The 23092-nt window shown below is 34.6% G+C and overlaps 1 protein-coding gene and 1 non-coding gene across 9 annotated transcripts in view; both read left to right on the forward strand.

Annotated features, from left to right (window-relative positions):
• Positions 1 to 19306, forward strand: part of LOC138701385 (mitochondrial 2-oxodicarboxylate carrier) — a 79993-nt gene extending 60687 nt beyond the window's left edge. For all 8 annotated transcript variants that reach the window (XM_069828233.1, XM_069828230.1, XM_069828232.1 and 5 more), the window contains exon 8: positions 1456 to 19306. In XM_069828233.1, coding sequence (XP_069684334.1) covers positions 1456 to 1576 — 121 coding nt within the window. In that variant the 3' untranslated portion in view covers positions 1577 to 19306. The remainder of the gene's footprint in view (positions 1 to 1455) is intronic.
• Positions 19307 to 20552: 1246 nt separating this feature from the next.
• TRNAY-AUA (transfer RNA tyrosine (anticodon AUA)) lies at positions 20553 to 20624 on the forward strand. Its single transcript has one exon. It is a non-coding gene; the product is annotated as a tRNA-Tyr (tRNA).
• The last annotated feature ends 2468 nt before the right edge of the window (positions 20625 to 23092 follow it).

The following is a 23092-nucleotide window of genomic DNA, read 5'->3' on the forward strand; positions in this document are numbered from 1 at the left end:
CCTAAGCACCTTATTCTCAAACACCCTTAACCTATGTTCCTCTCTCAGAGTGAGAGTCCAAGTTTCACAACCATACAGAACAACCGGTAATATAACTGTTTTATAAATTCTAACTTTCAGATTTTTTGACAGCAGACTAGATGATAAAAGCTTCTCAACCGAATAATAACACGCATGTCCCATATTTATTCTGCGTTTAATTTCCTCCCGAGTGTCATTTATATTTGTTACTTTTGCTCCAAGATATTTGAATTTTTCCACCTCTTCGAAGGATAAATCTCCAATTTTTATATTTCCATTTCGTACAATATTCTGGTCACGAGACATAATCATATACTTTGTCTTTTCGGGATTTACTTCCAAACCGATCACTTTACTTGCTTCAAGTAAAATTTCCGTGTTTTCCCTAATCGTTTGTGTATTTTCTCCTAACATATTCACGTCATCTGCATAGACAAGAAGCTGATATAACCCGTTCAATTCCAAACCCTGCCTGTTATCCTGAACATTCCTAATGGCATATTCTAAAGCGAAGGAGACATTGAGAATAATGTTTTTAGCTTTAGCACAATCATTAATACAGTATGGTATAATAAATTGGAGTGGAGTAGCATCATCTGCACTTAATTCATTAATTTTATTACACAAAAGATTGATAAAAATTTGTCTAACCAAAAATATGGATTACTGTACCCAACAAATTTATTTTTATACATATTTTAAAGTATTAACTATTGAAGAAGTTTATAAATATAGTTTACTAACTTACTACCACAGAAATCAAATAAAACATAAATCTAATCGACATGAATATCGTACTCAAAGATAAGAGTCTACTTTCCCATTAATTAAGCCTAAATGTCATATAAGTGCAGCTCTTAAACATGGCGCTAGTTTCGACCCAAGACTTTATATTAAAATTACAAACCATTTTCCAAATTTGAAATATTATAAAATTGAAGCTTTTAAAAAAGAAATTTATAAAATTATTCATGATATATAATATTAAGAAATGTGTGTATTTTTTTCCCCTTTATTTCTGTCGACTATATTCATGTTTTTATTGAATATCACTGGCTTCTGTCCGATTGTCAGTTTATATTAAATGTGTTTTTTTCTCTCTCTTTTTCTCTTCCTCTTTTTGGTTTTTGCTCTTGTGTGTTATTTATTGGTTTGAATTAAGTTATTTACTGCATTTAGTAAACTGTCCTTGTAAATTTTATCTTATATTATAGGCTAAGACCACATCATACACGAGCCTGGTTCTTACGGTAGTGGCTAGAAACATTTTTGTTTTATAATTTTAATTTGTACTCGCTAGCTACCTAGTTAAATAAAGTTGTTCTCAGTTTTAGGGTTGGCATATGCCACTACTTTACACGTCAAGGAGGATATTACTAATCTGTATTTTTAGCAGTATTGGGTAATAACTGTTCAATGCTATTTCTGTTATAGGTGGCGTGCTCTGTATAAAGGTCTTCTTCCAAAAGTTCTGCGACTTGGTCCAGGTGGTGCAATAATGTTGGTAGTGTATGATTACGCATACCAATATCTGACACTCAGATTTCCAGATTAGATGATCTGAGTTGGGTTTTATTTTAGTGGACATAGCAACGATGATACTATCATTGTTAACTAATGCAATTGTCTATCATGCCAGCAAAGTGCCTGTAAGATTTTTATACTTAGTTGCTTGCAAGCTTGATGCTTAAATTGAAGTTAATCTGTTACACATTAGGTACAGATAACTTATTATAATTTATATGGTCTAACAGGTGTATAGAAGGAAGTAATTTGGCAGGAGGTTACAGTGTTTCTAAGGTTGTCAAAATGGTTCCTTTATCTTTTAAAATATTGGGCATCACGAAAACACAATAAGGATTCAGTGAAACGTACTTCATTCATCTTATAGTAAAGGATGCCAATTTAGTTTTGTATAATTTATAACGAGCTATTTTGGATGTCTTTGTTATTAAACATTTCAAATTACAGTAGAGCATCGATTATCTGAAACAATTGGGGACGGAGTGTTCGGATAACTGATCATTTACAAAAAAAAATTGTACCAGTGTCATAGGAGCAGTATGAAACAAAGAAACACTGATATTAAACACAAAACTATACATACAGTATATATTTTATATCACATGCCTTACAAATAACACAGAGAACTGATTAGCCTAGTTTGACAAGTTCAGAACAGCCATTAAAGTAAGCAAGTCCATTTTTTTTTTTTTTTTTGCTTCAGAGCTGAGACTCGTTTTTTTGCCACTAAATCTCGCAAACAGTGCCAGCGAAACTTCTATATGGTGCACACGCAAATTCAAATTTGCCGACTGGAATGCTTTCGGTTAACCAATGTTTTGGTTGATCGGTATTCGGATAATCGATGCTCTACTGTATCTGCTTTTGTGCTAATGGTAACTTATGTACTGACTATGGGTCTTATGAGAAGTTATCTTTGGAGTCGTAACAATAATAAAATATGAAATTAATAAAAAGAGGGGAATAAAAATAAATATGAATAATCTCACGGTCAAAGAAGAAAGATCATAAAAATATTAATAAAAATTTATAAACACAATTTCTTGAAAACAAATTTATACTTACAGGAAATATAACTAATTAAAAACTTAAAATTGTTTAGTCGAAACGTTAAAAGTGTTAAAATTTAAAATAGGTTATGTATCTTAGACAGACAGCCTGTTTCGATGCCAATGTGTCATGTACAGTAGTTCGTAGGACACTGAAGATGGCGCAGCACCAGTGTCGAAACCTGCTGTCTAAGGTATATAACCTATTTTAAATTTTAACACTTTTAACGTGACGACTAAACAATTTTAAGTTTCTAAACAAAATGTTAACGTGAACTAGAATTAATGATATAACTAATTAATTTTAAGTAATAAGATCTGGTGTGTGTAAAAATATTTGTGTACTTATAAAAATATTTATTGCATTTTCAGCATTTCTTCTCTTTCAAATAAAGGATGATCTGTATAAACATTTACCATTTTAATCAGTTATAAGTTCACTTTTGAATCATACAGTAATTGTGGGAGAATCAGACTTACCTCCCTCCAAGTCACAACAAATGTTGGAAGTGTCCTCCTTCATCCAAAGAGAATTCTACCCATTACATCATATTCTGTGATTGCTGGAGTTGTATGGTTGGTAATGTTGCTAATTTCATTCCTGTAATGGCTTTTTGGAGCTGAGCATTTGTCCTTGGACGATTTGCGTACACTCTGATTTTCAAGTAAGCCTCAAAAGAAAAAGTTTGGATAGAATAGGTCTGGTGATCTGAGAGCACACAGATTGTTTGAAATGACATGATCAGCTGATTATGAGCATCATGGACACACTGGATGTGTGGCTTGTAGTACTATCTTGCTGGAAGTATCCCTCCATCAGCTCGATGTCGTCAACTGTTCCATGAATTTTGTGAAGATGCGACTGTAAATCTCAGAGTTAACAGTCTCATTGAAGAAAATGGGAGCAATGGTTCTTAAGGTGGACACTACTTACCATACTCAAACAACTTTCTCAGAACGTAATGTGTATGTGTATATAATGCTCAGGATTTAACAATGCAGTTATCTTCCTTCTTGCTTCCCAATATTTGGATGTAAGATTCACAAAAGTGTCGAGAGATTCGCAATTTGGGAAGTGTTCCATGTCCATATCCTCTTTCTTTATGCATAATAAGCATTTAGGAGAAGTCAATAAGCCTATTTGAAGAAGATGTTTACTGAGGCAATCGTGACCAGTAACTAATCTGAACATGGCCACAGCGGATTTTTGAGATAGATCAGGATTAATATCTTTCAGTGAATTTTTCCATCTTGAATTTTGGTGTTTCATTACTGAATTGTTGTCATGATTGGAGTTACAGTCCATGTCACCGTTTTTGGCGTGTGAAATAAGTAATGGGAACGTTAAGTGCCAGTGTTTTACATTTGCCGCAATCAATCTGATAACTTTGTTTGGCAAATGGCTGATGTGACGTGTATAGGAAGTGGTACTATTCTCAGCTGCACTAGCAACATCCTCACAAACTGGGCACTATATATCTAGGACACACGTCAAAAATGCTGGTGTCAGCTGTAATTCTCCTTTTTATAATCATTTTAATAGATTCATATGAAAATTTGTAGTTGATTTTATTTCCTTTTTTGGCTAACATATCAGCTTTCTCATTATCATTCAGCCTATAGTGGGCAGGGATCCATTGGAAAAACTACAGTGCAGTCAGTTTTGCTTTCCACCAGAGTGTTTTGCCTGTGGGCGAGCTCGCTGCTCATTAGCCAGTTAGCCTGGTCTTGCTGATTAGCAAGAGGATAAAATAATAAAACAAACCAACCATGCAACAATACCAAATAAATTTAAGAGGCTCATTACTTACCAAATTATCAAATGAGATGTTGAAACTGCCAGCCTTCATTCTCCACACATTTTTCGCATCTCTTTAGGAAATAAATAATCACATTATCCAGAATCCACTCACAAAATGTGCGCCTACATACATAGTCATCTGGCTGAAGAGCACAGTTATTTTATTCAACTTGAAGTGCAGTAATTTAGTACCCTTTTGCACAGACCCATATGCAAGTCCCACTTGTACAAGACAATAAAGAGATTTTCTGAGAGAATTTTCTAAATGATTACGAATGTCATGTAATCATCCTTCGGTGAGAACCCTACGCTGCTTTTTGGTTTCTTAATGTGGACACTTTCAATATAATAAATTTATTCCAGTGCTCAATCAATATGATTTATCTATTTTGCAAATTTTATTATTTGCTATGACATCTCAAAGAGATATTAACATTTTCTCCTGTTCGGCATCATCAGATATTTTAAAAGGATGATGCCAAACAGGCGAAAACGTTAATATCTCTTTGAGATATCATAGCAAATAATAAAATTTGCAAAATAGATCAATCATATTGATTGAGCATTGGAATAAATTTATTATATTGAATTGGATTTATCTGAAAACCAAAAATGAATTGTAAAATGGACACTTTCAGTTTCCTGAAATTTATGATGAAGATTATGGACTGTTTTATGATCTGGAGTGTCTATACCCGCAAATCTTTCTTGAAACCTTCTTCGAACTTCACGAGCTTACTGAGTTAACACATGAATCGTAAATAAAGACACAATGTGCCTTTGTAAATTCACGATGCATATACTGTCAAATTAAGAAACGAACAACACAACAATCCTGCTATCTATCTGCAATATGCAGAACCTGAATCACGTAAAGTGAAGTGGGTAGGCATTGGATACATACATACATACACACTCCTAGGAACAGCTGCGGTATGACTACGACATTCAGCAGGTCAACAAGTAAGCAAGCAGGTTTGCTACTCCCCCCAGTGCGCTGCAGACAAGTGGGGGCTCGGTCATAGGAAAAACCCCTTGCTCCGGGGGAAGCATAACTGATCACACTGTAAATTCGTATTTAAATTTTGAATTTGCTGTACCATGCAATGGATTTCTTTAATTATTTCGCTTTCAGAGGATATAGTTGAACTGATGGCCTGGATTGCAGCTTTAGAATCGAATAGGAAAACTATGTTTAGCATTTATGTAACCGAACATATTTTGGAGTGATGTGTAAATGGTTTCAACTTCTCCATCAAAATTTGCCAACATTTTTATAGAAAGAAAAATACAAGCAAGTAGCTCCTGTTCCAGCTCCATCTTGGCCCATGATCCACATGGTGGATAACATTGAGATTTTCGTCAGCCAGCATTATTTGTTGTTATGAGAATTGACATAGCCTGTTAGGTGTAACCATGTCTCATCCATAAACCATGTTATAGGGATATAAGAAGAGCTGAAACCATGGCAATATCAGACTGTCCACTGCTGTGGAGTAATGGTTAGCAGGCCCGGGTTCAAATCCTGATTGGGATAAGTTACCTGGTTGAGGTTTTTTCCAGGGTTTTTCCTCAACCAATTAAGAGCAAATGCTGGGTAACTTTTGGTGCTGAACCCTGGACTCATCTCTAGAGCATTATCTCCTTCATATCATTCAGATGCTAGATAACCACAGCAATTGATAAAGCGTCGTAGAATAACCCACTAAAAATATATAGACTTGTTTTTCTTGTTGAGTACCTTTCATTCTTGCACTCAGGGGTCATGTTCTTCATTCTTGCATGGCAGTCAACTGGAATTGTTGGCTTGCTTGAAATATGCACACCAAATTGTTTTCCAAATGTCCTTTGTGTTTCAGCCAAATAACTTGTATTCCAGTTCACTTACAAGCAAACTTTCTCATGGGTGCAGATAAAAAAGTTAATTTTTTCTTTCACCATAATAATAATGTCAAAACAAATGCTTGTACAAATTTTGGCGCAATTAGGAGGCCGTAAAAAAATAAGTTTCCCTGGGCTCGTTTTCAGAAAGAAAATACAATTTCATTGGAAAAATTTATTGGAACAGATACAGCAACTGTTGAGCTATTTTTCAACATATTCCCCACTGGAATTGAGACATTTGTCATACCATGGGATCGACAGAGAGGTGCAGATGCCTGTTATACACTGGTTTCGATCCCACAGTATGACAAATGACTCAATTTCGGTGGGGAATATGTTGAAGAATAGTTCAACAATTGCTGTATCTGTTCCAATAAATCTTTCCATGAAACTGTTTTTTCTTTCTGTAAATGGTCCCAGGGAAACTTATTTTTTTACAGCCTCGTAATTGTGCTCGAGTGGCCAGAATTTGTATAAGCACTTTTTTGACATTATTAACATGGCGGAAGAAAAAAAAAACAAATTAACATGCTGCCCTAACTGTGAAACAAGAGGGCCCAGGTTCAAATCCTGTTGGGACAAGTTAACTGGTTGAGAATTTTCCAGTGGTGTTCCCTGAACCCATTAAGAGCAAATGCCGGGTAACTTTTGTCATTGGACACTGGATTAATTTCGCTGACATTATCACCTTAGTTTTACTCGAATGTTAGATAACCATTGCAGTTGATGAAGTATCATAAAATAAACCAATTAAAAAACACGCTGCCCACTGCATATTTTCAAACTTATTACTATATATACACTTTTCAACAATGGACACAAACAGTAAACGATACTCATGTGTTAATTTCAACTATGACCACCTACACTGTTTCTCCCAGAGCCACTACTGCGATAAAATGCCATTTCATGTTTACATTGACGTCCACAAGGAAATTACAAGTGATTAAAATGGTAAAGATGTACTTTATTATGGATCATCCTGTATTTAACTAATTCAATACTTGTATTGAATAATGTGATAAATAGCTATACATTTCGTTTTTCAATGCATGAAACTTTTTAATATGGCCTATTTGATAAGATGTTTAAATATTGATTACCATACTTCATTAAATATTATTTTGTTGCTTGTGCGAAATGTTTACCATCAAAGAAAGGGATTGCTAGCTATGTTCACCTTGAAGTGAAATGTAAGACTCATAAATCTCTGATATTTTACTTACTTCTTTCTGTACATAAACCATGCTTTTTGCAGGAAATGTGTAAGCATTTTAAAATTTATTTATTCGTCACACTTGTGCAGACATAAAAGAAAGAAAGAAAGAACAAAAGTTGTATAGAAAACAGCATTATTTTTGTTTGAAAGGGTAGCAACAGATATGGTGAGAGGTAAGTATTCTATTTTTTTCACTTATGATTTGGGAAGCCCAGACGAAATTTTTACATACTGTATGTCACTTATTTAAATTACTTAGTAGGAAACATCATACTTACATTCGAGAACTAAATCAGTCATTCACACATTTATTACTAATACATTGGAATGAAACTGTGCTAAAGATGCTGTATTTCATAATTATCAACTTCTTTAATAACTTGGATTATTTCGAAAAACGTTAATACATGCTGGTGCTCATTCACGAGTTGAAAGTGCACTTATGAAACAAAATTGCCATATACAGCCTGAGAATATAAGAAGAGTTATGTGAAATTCTTTGTACGAATTGTCCTTATTGTTTGTCGTTTATACCTTAAACTTCCAAAGAGCTTATATTCATCTAGTCTAAGTAATTAGCCTACATTCTGATTCTATGAAATGTTAATTTGTGTTTTCTTGTGTATAGTATATAATTGTACAAAGGATATATGTTGAATTTGTATTATTTTTAGATCTGGATATCTATAATGCATTGCACAATTAAAAATAATATTATACAACCTCAATCTCTTCATTTATGTAAAGGTCTCTCTCATTTTCTTAGACATATGTCATACTCTTCAAAATCTCGTAACGTATGGTGTCTCATTGTTGCATGTGTGTATTAGAAATGATGTTACACAGACCGGGAATGGATTCGGTGGTCCAAAGCAATTATATTTGCTCAGTATACTTATGGCCAGAAACACGTCATGTGAGTCGTAGAAACCAGAAAAGTTCTGTTTAATGTTGTTCCTAAAGCCTCATCTCCATTATTAAATATTTAATAACAACATGTTAAATATAACATATTGAATTTAACATGTATATTGACATTTCAAGTCTCAATTGACTTAGCATGTTAACTGAGTATGTTGAAGTTAACACTTTTAACATGTTGGCTTGTTTTCCAGCAGCAATGGAAAACATGTCAATTCAATTCACTTGCTCGTGCAGTGTCGGTACAATTCGGCAAAGTTCATACAATTTCCATAGCATCAAACTTTCGATTTTGTGGTGCGTAACTAGGAGCACTTCTTGATAATTTTTATATGATCCTTGGTGTTGGCTGTAAGTTGTTCGAAGTAGTGGAGCGGACGAAAGAAATTACCGTTAGAATAAAATTGATTAGTGCACTGATGGAAAAGCCTTGTTTGTGGGATGTGGCTGCAAAATAATACAGAGACAAACCAAAGAAGGCAGAGAGAACTGAAATTATTATTTAACTGTTTTCGAGAATACAATAGAGAGTTTTCACATTCTCGTGGTTTGCTAAACGTTAATGCTATGTTGACGTCAGTAATGATCGTATTTGGTGACATATGTTAACATTCGTAAAACTTCGGAAAGAATCACACGATATTAGCCACTCCTTTAACATTTATCATGTTGTAGCACCTATGTCAGTCAATCAATCGCGCTGTAATTTTTTTAAATGAGGTGAAATGGCTGCTCTTAATTGTGTGTCTTCCTTTGATACGACAGGAAATATTTTTTGCAGCACTACATTATTAAAATCGTGTTCTGACATTCTCAGAAAGTTTTTGAATCCAAATCGATCTTGAACTCTAAGCTCGTTTAGAATGTCTTCTGCATTGTGTCTTTTACTAAGATATTGCCGCATCCACATTCTCATTTCTTCCTTTTCAAGATCTTCTAACAAGCTACAGAGGCAATTACAAAAGCCAAATCATCTTCATCTGAGTCCATTGTCCAAGGTTTGAAAATAAGACACTACCTACATTAAAATCTCATAGACTGTTTATGGTGAACTGTACAAAGAAAGTAAAGTTTAACAGTGTAGACAAAGTGTAAAATGAAATTAACATTAACATGTTCAATCAACATGTTGGGATGTTAGCAGTAAACAGTTTAACATTTAACATGTTTTTGTTAAATCTTTATTAGTGGAGACGAGCCTTAAGACACTATGATATTCATAAAATGCACTTCTGTTAAGGAGAATTATTATTATTATTATTATATTATTATTATTATTATTATTATTATTATTATTATTATTATTATTATTGTTGTTGTATCTCCAATGGGGGTTAGCCCTATTTTACATATGTATGTTAGGGCTATAGTTTTACACAAAAAATATAAGCATAAAGAGAAATGGAAAAGAAAATTAAATTAGCTTATGCGATGTAAACAAAACATAAACAATCCGTAAATTAGGCATTGCGATTGCAAAGCAAACAAATTAGGCATCAATTTGAGACATACAAAAACATTAACAACACACATACGTAACACTTCTATAACACAAATATGCAGCTTTCCGTACCATACATCATAAATCAGTACACAATAGTCACACAAACACAATCAAACTATAATTACGACATTGCGACGACATCAAGCATCCCATAATTATGACTCACATACATAACAAATCAAGCATCCGTTACAACACATACACTTCAACATAGTAACCACACTTTTAAAAGTTACAAATTTGGCTCCAAGAAGAATAAATAGGACACTGTTACTAATTACTATTCTTCTACAAGGTCTTAAATACATCTGTAATAAATCTGTGAAATTCCTTTAAGCAACATTGCTTCAGAAAAACTTTTGTTAATGGTGGTAAGAAAGTTGTATCACACATGCTAAGATGGGTTTCTAGCTGGTATCTCTTGCGTTCTTGTAGCGGACACTCGAATAACAGGTGGTTGACTGTTTGTGTGGGGTGTTCACAGGAACATGAAGAGCTGTTTGGGTTGTCAATTTTGGAACGTTCGAAATATGAACTAAATTTTCTGTGTCCAGTCATAAATTGCGTGTTAAGGAGAATGGGCTTATTTTTAATGCATGCCTAATGTGAGTAGTAAAGGCAGCCACATCCAATCTAATTTTATAACGATCATTGTCAGTAAAAACTGTTACACTTCCAAAGAATTATGTACTGAGAACAGCACTCTGCACTAAGCCCAAGACGAATATGTAACTTCGACAACTCAGGTCTGCCAGTGTACATACATATAGTTGGCCATGTATTGCCAAGGCAGTTTATTGAAAAAGTCTCCTTGAACCAAGCCCAAGCATTCGGTGTGACATTAGAGAATTCCATGTAAATGCATGTTTTTATAGGAACATAGGACATAGCTCAAACTTAGTACTTATCCATTTCATTACTTTCCGGTTCCAAATATGTGTACTTTTTGCGTGCATATTTGCATGTTTTGGCCTTTTTGGGGATAAAAACATGCATAATGCATATTTAAGGAATTTTCAGCATAATAATTCATATAATATACATTATATTCAGTTTAAATGCATGTTTTAATGGTTTTCAGTGGACACTTCAGTTTCTCGATTTTTATAACCCTCATTTTAGTTGGAGGAATCAGGATTGAAGAAGGAGAGGAAAAGAAAACTAAACAGCAGAAAAAGGTTCATTCAAGTTTGCACCCATAACTTCTTGCAATGTAGGGAGGTCATTCTCTGCCTACAAAAACATATTGACTAACAAGCACAACATCATCATCATCATCATCATCATCATCATCATCATTGGCATTACGGCCCTTATGTCAACAACAATGTTGATATCTTTATATAATTCATATAACTCAGCATTTGTTTTGATTCGCCAAAACCCTTGCTCATAAGTAGGCCCAAAGATTTTCCGTAATACTTTCCTTTCCCAGGCATTTAAGATCTTTATTGCCCTTTCAGATAGAGTCCAGGTTTCACTTCCATATACTACTATTGGTTTAATAATAGTTTTGTATATTCTTATTTTAGCTTTTCTTGAGATGCATCTGGACTTCATAGTTTTCACAAGAACCTCACAGAAACCAATTTAGAAATATTGTTAGTTGTTAACTGTGCAAAAAAAAAAGTGAAATTAAATAAGACATTTGGAACAAAAATGAAAGGGCATATTTTAATGTATTTTTTGCTTGATCGTGCATGTTTCATAGTTTGATAGTACATGAATGCATGCACATTTTGGGATTTTATAGGTGCATGAAATTCTCGTCTCTAAGTCATTAGTATTCAAGTGACCTGCTAGATCACATGATGTGTTTCCGATCCTAAATATATTAAGAAAATATCACTTTGGGCCTTTACAGCTCACATGATAGGTTTCCGATCCTAAATATATTGAGCAAATATTGTCACTTTGGGCCACTACCCACTCCTGGTCTTTGTAATATAATTTCTGATACACATTGTGTACCAGTGTGTGAGTAAAATTGCGTGCATAATTCAGAAATTAATAACTTTTCAGTTTACAATATCAGAAATTTGTATTAGAGCCGTTTATATTTTATCATCCCTACAAATAAAATTTACGAACGATTTTTTGTGGTATTTTAGTTTTTAGCCTCACCTATTGATGCCCATTGCTTCCCTCTCTTGCTTTGGACATGAATAGGGATTACAGATTATGATTATGTAAAGATGCAGTCTTCTGAATTACACCAGGTCACAGTTTGTATGATATTCTTGTGTGCACACCTAAGTGGATTGCTGTAAATCTGAGTCTGGGAAAAAGAGAGAGAGAGAGAGCGAGCATGTGTGCATATATGGTTTTAAAGGCAGCTTTAATATTCCAAGAAGTCCAATTTGTAGCTCAGAAAGATATTATGTAGATGAATTCCCATCTGCCAGAAGAGAAAAGAAAATGTCACAAAAAATGAGATTGGAATAGATTCCTCTAACAAATGTTCAGCATTCATCATTATCATCATCATCATCATCATCATCATCATCTCCTCTTCATGGATTAGTAGATTTCTCCTGTTCTGGCCTCATGTCTCTCTCCATCTCTTCATTGGTTTTCCAACGTCTCTTCTCCCATGTGTTTGATAATATATCATTTTAGGGTAACGAGTTTTATCCATCTTCTGTAAATGATTTCTCCATCTATTTCTATATTTATTTTATTTTATCATTTATTGGACAAATGCCTAATTCCTTCCCCTAACATCGGTACTCTTATGGATCTCAGATCCTTTAAAGTTTCCATGGCTTTACGCCTCAGTTGCAAAATCTGTCACATTCATAAATGTATCTGTGGCAGTATTGTAGATTCTTATGGCCACCATGCGTTAAGTTGTGTCATGTGTCATGAGTAAGGGCCGTCTCTCTCGTCATTCATCACTCAATGACATCATTAAAAGAGCATTAACATCCTCAGGGGTTCCATCCATCTTAGAACCTTCCAGGATCAGCCGTTCAGACGGCAAGAGACCCGATGGTCTGACTCTAGTCCAGTGGCGTGTAGGCAGATCCTTAATTTGGAATTCCACATGTGTGGATACACTGGCCCCTTCTCATTTGTCTTCAACCTCTAAGACACCAGGATCTGCGGCAGAAAGTGCCGCTGTCAGTAAACACCATAAATATAAACATCTTTCAGATAATTATATTTTTGTCCCTTTTGGAATTGAAACGTTTGGATCATGGTGTAGTGAAGCCAAAGCTCTCATCTCCACCATAGGCAGAAGTTTAGTGCAACTTTCTGGGGACCCTCGAAGCAGTCAATATCTACGTCAGCACATTGGTATCGCCATTCAGCGCAGTAATACTATAGGTATTCTTGCATCCTTCACTGAGTCCTCTTATTTAGATGAGATTTTCTTCCTTTAATTATTCAATTTATTTGTATCTTATTATAGTAGGCCTATACATATCTTATTTCTTCAGTTTTTATTTTATCCATTATTGTACATCCTTCTATAGCTCTCAGATATCTCATTCCTGCCGCATTTATCTTATCCCATTCTTTTTCTTTTATCGCCCATGTTTCACAACCATATGTTAATGTTGGAATGACCACTGTTTTATGAAATTTTAAACTACTTTCCTTCTTTTTCTTTTTAATGTTCTTGCTAATATTCCACAAGTGTTCGGGAATTTACTTATTTTATTGTATAGATCTTGATTACATTGATAAGTTATATTACATCCTAGGTAGTTAAGTTTCTGTACTTGTTCCAGTACTGTATCGTTTATTACTATTTTGGATCTATGAGGGTACTTTCCTTGAAAAGCCATTATTTTCGTTTTATTAATTGAAATTTTAAGTCCATATTTTTCTAACACATTTCCTAATTCAAAAACATTTTTCTGAAAATCATTTTCTGTTTCTTATATTATTATAATGTCATCAGCATAGAGTAGCATATTCATCGTATTATTCCTATTTATTCTATATATATATATATATATATATATATATATATATATATATATATATATATATTAAAACATTGTAGAGACAAACTACATCCTTGTCTTAGACCACTATTAACTTTCATTTCTTCTGAAAATCATCCATTTCGTAAGCTTATCCTTATTTCAGATGCTTTATATATATATTTTGTAATACATCTATTAAATGTCTGGGGTATCCCTTCTTTTCTAATATTTCCCATAGTAGGTTTCTCTTTACCTTATCGTATGCTTTTTCTAAATCTACAAAAACTATATGTGTAATGTTCAACATTTATCTACCAAAATATAGCTGGCAAAAACTTTCTTAAATTTATTAGATGCTGGAAATTGATTTAAATTTACAAAATTATAGCATTCATGATTTGGATGAAAATAAAAGGAGCTTATGACTTAGAGGATACACAAAAATGCTTATATGTAATTTAGTCTGCTTGTAGCTCCTCACTAAATTAACTGGAATTCGATCGATCTCAGATGTATTTTAAGAGATATATGGAGACTAAATGGCTGTGGTTAAGGTTTTCTCTTATTATTTCTATTCTCTTGCATTTCTCATTCTATTATTTTTCCATTATCGCTCTTTTATCATGCCTCAGTACACGAATAAGTTTAATATAATAAAATATGTTGATAAAGGAAATAATTTCATTGACTATGGCTAATTGAATCATTAGTAAGCACTTCAGACATATCCATCTTCAAAGCAGTATCCCTCCCCTATGAATAACTTCTGCCAGTAGGTAGGGAACAATCTTGAAAAGTTTTTTTTTTTTAATCAAAGAACTCTCAGTGTACAGTATGGTAACTGTGATAATTTTTTCTGCTCAGAAATTGTACACCTAGATTATATTCATCTTGTTTCACTTAAACCCAGCTCTGAACTCCATACTTTTCTCAGCATATACTTGTTGGAGTGTTTTCAGAACTTCAGTTACTGTTATAAAACCTCTACGAGTTTAAAATGTTTTTATTGCATGTAAAGGGAGGCCAGAAAGTCATGGACAGGAGTCTTCCTTTGCTTCAAAGATACATTTATTAAGGGAAATCTGAACAAAAACTGTTTTTAAAACGAAGAAGTATATTTTGGCGCGTAGTTGGCAACAATAAAGTTAATTATCACACTTGAGTGGCGGGAACATAGCTTATTGAAAATACTTCCATCATAGACACTTAAGCTGGATGCACACAGAATCAGATGCGGCACGACGTGACATTTTGTCTGTTGGTACTTGTCTCCCATTGATTTCTTATGATGTGATGCACACAGAAACAGACATGGAGAGACAACATTGAATGACTGCTTGAAGTTCATCGCGAGGAGACAGTCTTATAGCTGCAGTGTACTGCACATGCCATATAAGTGGCTATGATTGCACGCTTTCACTACCTACGAATACTATTGTGTAGTGCACATAACTCATAATGGAGCTCAATGCGGATAAATTAGTTATTTTAGTACAGGAGAGATACGTTCTGTACAATCTTTGAAACAATATCACAACAATAATGTTTTCTAAAAGTATGTGAGAAATTGCAAATGAGATGAAAGCACCACGTGAATAATAAGTAGTAATAATAATAATTTGTAATAAGCGTAATTCTCTGCTCTATACTATCACTTATTATAGATTTAATATATATTTTTTTCTTTATTGTGAGTCGTGAAGTAGTCATAAACATACAAAATGACGTTTGTACAGTGCATTAGTAGTATTTAATTCTAAGACTCTTTCAATCATATAGATTTTTAGGTGTATTAAGCGTCCTTAGAAAATAATAACCAAATACAATACATATAGACAGTCCTCTTTCATTGACGCCATTTTGTAGCCTAGGCTAGTTTTCCAAACCCACACAGCCAGCAAGTCAGTTGTCGCGAGCAGGCAGTTTTAAGCTGTTGTGAGGCATTGTAAAGCAAAACGTAGCATCTCGCTGCACCGCATAGCGTCACGTCTGATTCTATGTGCACCTGGTCTTAGCCTGCAGCTGTGCACAGAAAATGACAGGCAATACACCAATAAGTTAGACCACACTAATATTGTAAATAATTCCATTTCTTGTAAACTTATTGAAGAAATTATTTTCATTTTCAATATTACATTTTACCTTCACCGAAATAACATCGAAATATGATCTGATCGTGACTTTTGGGACACCCTGTGCAGTTGATTTTGTAATTCAGTGAACAGTATTATCCAGCCGCTAGTCTACGAAATTATTGACTTTATTGACTCTTCTATTGAGTGAGTGGATTATCCTTGAAACTTGAACACGACATGAAGTTCACAAGCCATGATGTGTGTGCTCCCAGCCAGAAATAAGATTTCGCAGGGCACTAGAGTGACTAACTAACGAAATAAAAGTAACACTTTTATTTTTAAAATGATGTACTCAACATGTCATGCAAAGAGATGCTCGAACTGCCTACCGGTATCTTTGTTTTCCACACATTTCTGGCGTCTGCTTAGAAAATTACCCTTCACTTTTCTTTGACAAATTGAATTAATCTCTTGATGGATGTTATTCTTTAGTTCGTCCAAGGTGTATGGATTTGTCCTATACACCTTATTTTTTAACGTTCCCCAGAGATGATAATCGGAAGGGATTAAGTTGGGAGATCAAGGGGGTCATATGTTAGCAATAGGTTTGTTCCAGCATGGTTCAGCATCGATTCTGAACTGCCTGCTCATGCACAGAATCAGTGTGCATTTCAACAAGACTTGAACTGATTCTGATCCTATGTATTGTGAACTCCCAGTTTCCTGTTCCAATGGACTTTAGAACGAGTGAAATTGGTTCTCAATTAAGAGCAGCAGAAACTGGGAATTCTGAACTGTTGATGCATGTGCAGATGGCTTAATCTGAGGTTGAGGTTAAAATGCTTGGAGACTGGGCAAGTTAAAATTAAAATATAGTCGATCATGAGTGATTTGGAAAGTGATAGTGATATATTTTATGACAAATTAAGTTCAGAAGATGAATATAATTTTAATATGAGAAGTAACTCCGAAGGCAGTGAAAAAACAGTTAAAGAAATGTTCAAACAACGTAAAATCTTGAACTAGTTCTGAGGACATACTCAACTAGTGTATGCATCGAAAGATATTCGGTATTAGTTCGTAATGCGTTCTGAATTGCTTGCTGGAACAAATCTATGTATGTATTCATTTATTCACTGCAAATGGGAATATACCCAGTAGCAGTGGTAACTAATTACACTCAATAATGACAATTAATAATAAACAGAACTAATGAAAAATAAATTAATAATAATATTAATAATAATAATAACAACAACAACAACAACAACAAGAAGGAGCATCCTAAATTAAATGAAACACGATCACTTAAAATAATATTTAAAGTCAGTCTAATTTGTATCTTAACCCTAAGTTCGAACTAAACCCCCGAGTATGATATGTTCATACCTGCATAAATACCTTTCAGCACCACTTATTTCGCTGTCAACTCACTCACTGCACTGGAATGACGACACATTTCACTGTTCAAATACTTTGCACTACCACTATAAACTATAAAAGTTCACTGACAGAAACACACTTCACTTACACAACACACTTCTTCACTGATACAACACTTCAAGTAACAAAATATCAATTACACCCTTTAAATAGTGTGTATAATATAGTACCGTCTATTAGTAAAGTCCTTAAGCCTATTTTTAAATACATTTTTGGTTATTGGTAAAGCCTTTAGTAGGTCTGCAGGTAAAGCATTCCAGTCCCTGATAGTACGATTGAGAAAAGAAAACTTTCCAGTGTCCATCCTCTGTCTTCTTTCCCTCAATTTATATGAGTGGTCGTTCCTTGAAGAGTAATTTGGCGGCTGCAACCTATTTTTTATTTCTCTCCAGGCAGGTTCACCTCTGTATGTTTCACATTCTCCGGTCCATGAGTGTGTTCCATTTTAATGGTGAATTATTACGACAACGCTTGAGAGCCCATCTTTTAATCTTTTCCTGTGTATTAATATGTTCTAATCTGTAAGGCTCCCAACATGCAGCACCATATTCCATTACTGGACGAACTAGTGACATATATAATCTCTTTGGATTTATCAGAGCCTCATCATTGAATTCTTCATTAATTGGCTGCATGGAAACATTACTTATATGTGCCGTTGCAGAGCTCTGCTGGAAGAATGCGAAACAACATTTCCTCACAGTTAATGCAGTAAAAAAGGGTTGCAAAATGTTGTATCTGTCACTATTAATTGTTTCTTTAAAAAAATTGGACGTATTCTGTCACTGCTAAGTGTTCACCACATGCCAATTTTTGGGTCATGAAGGAGTATCTCATGGAGCAGATTAGGTGTTTTGGAACTTCAGTATCAATTGTTTTTGCATAATCTGAAAACAAAATATTCTTCATCATGCACTTTATTCGAAATCTATTTACAAAATCTACTCCTATGTACTGGATCACAGTAATTTTATATAGTTTTAACTTAAGTAACTTTGTAGCCTCCTCATATGGAAGGGTAGGAAATTCCCGAGATTTTTTAGGGGAATTTTTCAGCCAGTGTCCAGTGTTATCCAAAGTTTCTTCTGTGAGCAATGTACATCGTATTTTTCGTTTCTTATCTTGAACACTTCCCATTCCAAAAAAAAATAGTAACCAGATTATGAATCGTAGTGAGACCTGGAATTCAAACACCAAGGAATTTCTCTTGAAATATCCTGACAGTATTTGTGGATTCAGTATGAACATATTAATCATAAGTGAACATTTGTTGAGTAGTAGTAGTGGTGGTAGTAGGGTTTCTGCAGCTAATGCTGTCTTCCTATTCCTGAATGCAATCTCTCTCGGTCTTAAGCATCTCTTCTTGCAGACACTTGTTGAAGGATAAAATAATTAGGCCTATTATTATGATTTCGCTAAACTGGGATAAGTACAGATTTAAACTCTCCGCAATTACTTTATTCTTGTGTTAAAGGGGTTAAATCATTCTTCCATCCATGATGCAGTTATAGTACTCCGTATTTTGTGACAAAGGGGTTTTGTTCAGTACCAAAGGAGAGAAGTTTACATACCTTACAATTTGACTTAACCCCCTTTACACGAGCACCCGCGATATAATCACCAATAAATCGTAGCTAAAACTAAGAAACTCAGTACTGTTCATCGCCGTTTTTATTTACAGACCATAATTGGTACTACTTCATTAAGAGTACACTTGTTTTCTCTGTACAAAACAATGTTTACAGTTATTTTCAGCATTTCATTTCCTCCTACAATGCATCTGGCTGCTGCTGTGTATTTTATACAGTTAGATGAAAGTAAGATATGTAGACCAATTAGCTGATAATATTTTGTTATAGAGTCACTGTAATGCTGCGAGTTTAACCACAGTCTAATATATACAGTCACGAAGCTTGAGTTTATGAGGGTACTAGGAACAATAGACTGTGCAGGTACTATTTTGCATTGTCTGTAATGAGGCGATAGTAGCGATTCTAGTGGTTAGCAACTATCTTTGGATGCATATTTACTACGTATTGAGCTTCGTGACTGTATATACTAGACTGTGGTTTAACCACAAAATCTTGTTGCTGCTGACCAGGAGTGTATGCTCTGCAGCCCATGATCTCAATGCTGCACTCACATTTCATAGATAATCTGCTCACTCGGTACATGTAACATCTATATGCTCCCTTAGGACGTCGCATATTATTGCTGTTAATGATGTGTAATTGAAAATTGTACTTTCTAACGAGTATAGTTAGAGTGATATATAAATGCTTTAAAAGTTTAAGTTTTCACAAAGTGAAAGGTATGGAAGAAGATTGACACCAGGTACAGTTAATAGCTGTTAGATCATTCGTAAAGTACACTCGAACACCAGTTGTGAGACCAGAAATTAAAACATTCTTTTTAACTAAAGATAAAATATTTCAAGATATTTTGTAAATAATGATTAGTGAATACACCTGATAGCTCTATTGTGAGTTTAAAATATATAATTTAAGGTCATTGGTATAATAGACATTTTGCGTAAAACTAGGTACAGTTCCAAGATGAACAGCAAATAATCTCGTAATTTTTTACTGTATGTACAAAAATCGAATTAAAAGCTTGCAATTGATACCAATGTATCAGTACTTATATAAAGGGAGATACCAAAGATAACTATAGCTTTTCATTGTGTTGTTGGTTATAATGAGTTTTGTTACATTAGAATTAATGTTTATATTGTACAGTAGTTTTACTAGAACATAATATAGTAGTGAATTTATAATTGTTATTTTAATAAACATTAAGTATAATCAACAATAATTGTAATTTCTTATTTCATCCTGCATACAAAATCTACTTTCATATGATGTGTATACTCATGGTTTGAACAAGTATAAATCAGGTTTGCAAATAAGCACATGACCCTGTCTAAATTATCTTCTGATGAAGAATGAGTGGAACAGAGTGACTAAGTGGAAATATATTACATCGTAATAATATATGTGATTTAAGACTGTGCTTACTTCGTCGGATCCCGGCCACTCAGTCACTCAACAAGTGCACCTCTGCACATGTGTGGACATTGTGCCACTGTCATACATGTATGACACAGTGCATGAGGGTAGGCCACTAAAGGGAACCCAAGAGGTGGAACTTAAACTGAGAGAATTCAATGGGAATCCGGTGTGGCTTAGTGGATAGAGCGTCAGCACATAGAGCTGAAAACCCGGGTTCAAATCCCGGTGCTGGAGAGAATTTTTCTCTGTTCCACATCCTTCATCATATGATGACGCAGAATTTCTGCACGGAAATATCATATGTACTTCGGTACATTGTAATAATATAAATTATCTTCGTCAGTGCCTAAGATACTAATCACATGGGCATCTGAACTTTCAAGAAAATTGCCGAAAAATGTAAGTAACATTATGAATATTCCATAGTTTTAAAACTTTGTATTATTTTGTGATGTTTAGTACATTTTCTCTTAAAGCATAATTGAGGACCGTTTTTGCAAAACTTGCTAACTGTAAAAACTAAATTTTATAGGAAACACAAAAAACTGAAATAACTGCAAGTTTTGCTATAGCTCTCACATAGCAGAAAGCATGTTTTGAAAAAACGATCACACTTTGACACACTACTATGAAGGAAATAATAAGATTTTCCTAAGAAGCCTTTAACATCATGTAGAGGCCTGTCTTGTGTTAACTAATCCACCAAAATCTCAATTTTGAAAATTTTGCAGTTAGCAAGTTTTGCAAAAACGGTCCTCAATTCGTCGAGACTGTTCTTCAGTGTTATACAGTGGACTGTTAAGGGGGTATAGACCATTTGTTGTCTCGTGAAACCAAATGTTTAAGTGTGTCATAGCTTATAGTAAGATTTTTATGATTGGTATGGAATGGAATTTAAGGAAGGGGGAGCTCAGAGAATGACCTCGACCTTAATGTTCCTTCAGCGTTACCAAATGATGGTGATCAATTTCTGGACAGATTCGTGACATGAGATGAGACATGGGTACAGTTCGTGAATGCTGAGACCAAAGAACAGTCAAAGCAGTGGATGCACACTCAATTCCCGAACAAGCCAAAAAAAATTCAAACAAACATTCTCGAACCGAAAGATGATGGCTACAGTTTTTTTTGGGATCACAAAGGAGTATTGTTGACAGAGTTTATGGCGCCTGGGACCACAATAACAGCAGATGTTTATTGTGAAACACTAAAGAAGCTTCAGAGAGCAATCCAAAACAAACACCGTGGATTGCTCTCCAAGAGTATCATTCTTTGCCATGACAATTCAATACTACTGCTTGCACAAAGGCTTCATTGAACAAGTGCACATGGAAAACTTTCGAACAACTCCCCCCCCTACAGTCCAGACTTGGCGCCGAGCGACTACCACCTCTTTTCCAAGATGAAGAACTGGTTAATCACTCAGTGCTTCAGTGACAAGGAGCTCATGGACAGAGTGAAAACCTGGCTGAGCACACAGGCGGCATCCTTTCATGAAGGAGGCAGGGGCGGCCCGTCCTTATGTGCTACAGTGCTACAGCACAATGATAATTTCTGTTCAAATAATATATTTGTCATACCATAGTATTTGCTCTGTCATATGACAATTTCCCGTGCTTATGTTCATGACGCGTTATAGAGTGTTTAGTCTTTGCTCTTTGCTCTTTGGTGCCTCAGGGGATTCATTGTGCTACTGAGAATTCTATATGAGAATGAAGACAACTATGGGCATGTGCGAAGCTGAAATCAGTGCTCTGATTGGCTATTTTTACGCGGGAAAGTGTTGTAGTCAGCTTCAGCACGACACAGCTTGGAGATTGCAAAAGTAAAGCGTAACGAAAGATTGCTTGTTTGTGAAAGAACTCTGAACTATGTACAATGTATTTGGTAATCCAAGTATCCGACTACTGCTGCCATCTACTTGTTTGAGATTCTTACTAAATCTGCCAGCAAGCGACAGAAAATGGAATCCCAGAAAATTGAAGGCCCCCCCCCCTCCAAAATCCAAAATATTAAATTAGTATTTCCAGTAGCAGGTCATTCATTCATACCGCTAGACTGTATAATTGGCAATATCAAGAAAAGAATTAGGAAAATCGTCACTATTGTGAATCCTAGCATTATTGGACCATCATATCAAAGCATGGGAGTACTGAAAATGGGAGAAGACTGTGAAGTAAGAGATTTTATGCTCGACCATGCCGAAATGTAGTAATCATACACCTGGTAGCAGTCCTTTAATGCATGTCATTAAAGTACACCTGTTCATTAAAGTTCAGGTTTTCGATTATTCTCGGATATGCAATCGAAAGACAACAACGGAAACGTCATGGAGGCTGGAAATCCAATACTGTCGCAGAAGGTTATGTTCTGTTGCTATAATAATTAGCGTTAATTGTAAATAATATTCAAATAAATTCAATTTGTCATCTCGTTTTTCAATTCTAAATCAATTTCCAGGTTATATCAAAATTAGTTCATGTTATTCTCTACATTACATCAAGGTCAATGACATTATTGTTCCTCGGAAAAAATCAATACTTGCGCGTCTGCGCACATCTCACAATTACGAGTTATGCACAAGGTCACTTCCGATCTTCAGTCAGATACAAATAAAATGCACAGTATAGAGAACATAACTTCTTATACTGTGTAAAATGAATACTTCTGAATAATTTCAAGTTAGAAATATGGTCGAGCAT

Source organism: Periplaneta americana, chromosome 6 (assembly GCF_040183065.1).
Source record: "Periplaneta americana isolate PAMFEO1 chromosome 6, P.americana_PAMFEO1_priV1, whole genome shotgun sequence".
NCBI classification, from domain to species: Eukaryota; Metazoa; Arthropoda; class Insecta; order Blattodea; family Blattidae; genus Periplaneta; species Periplaneta americana.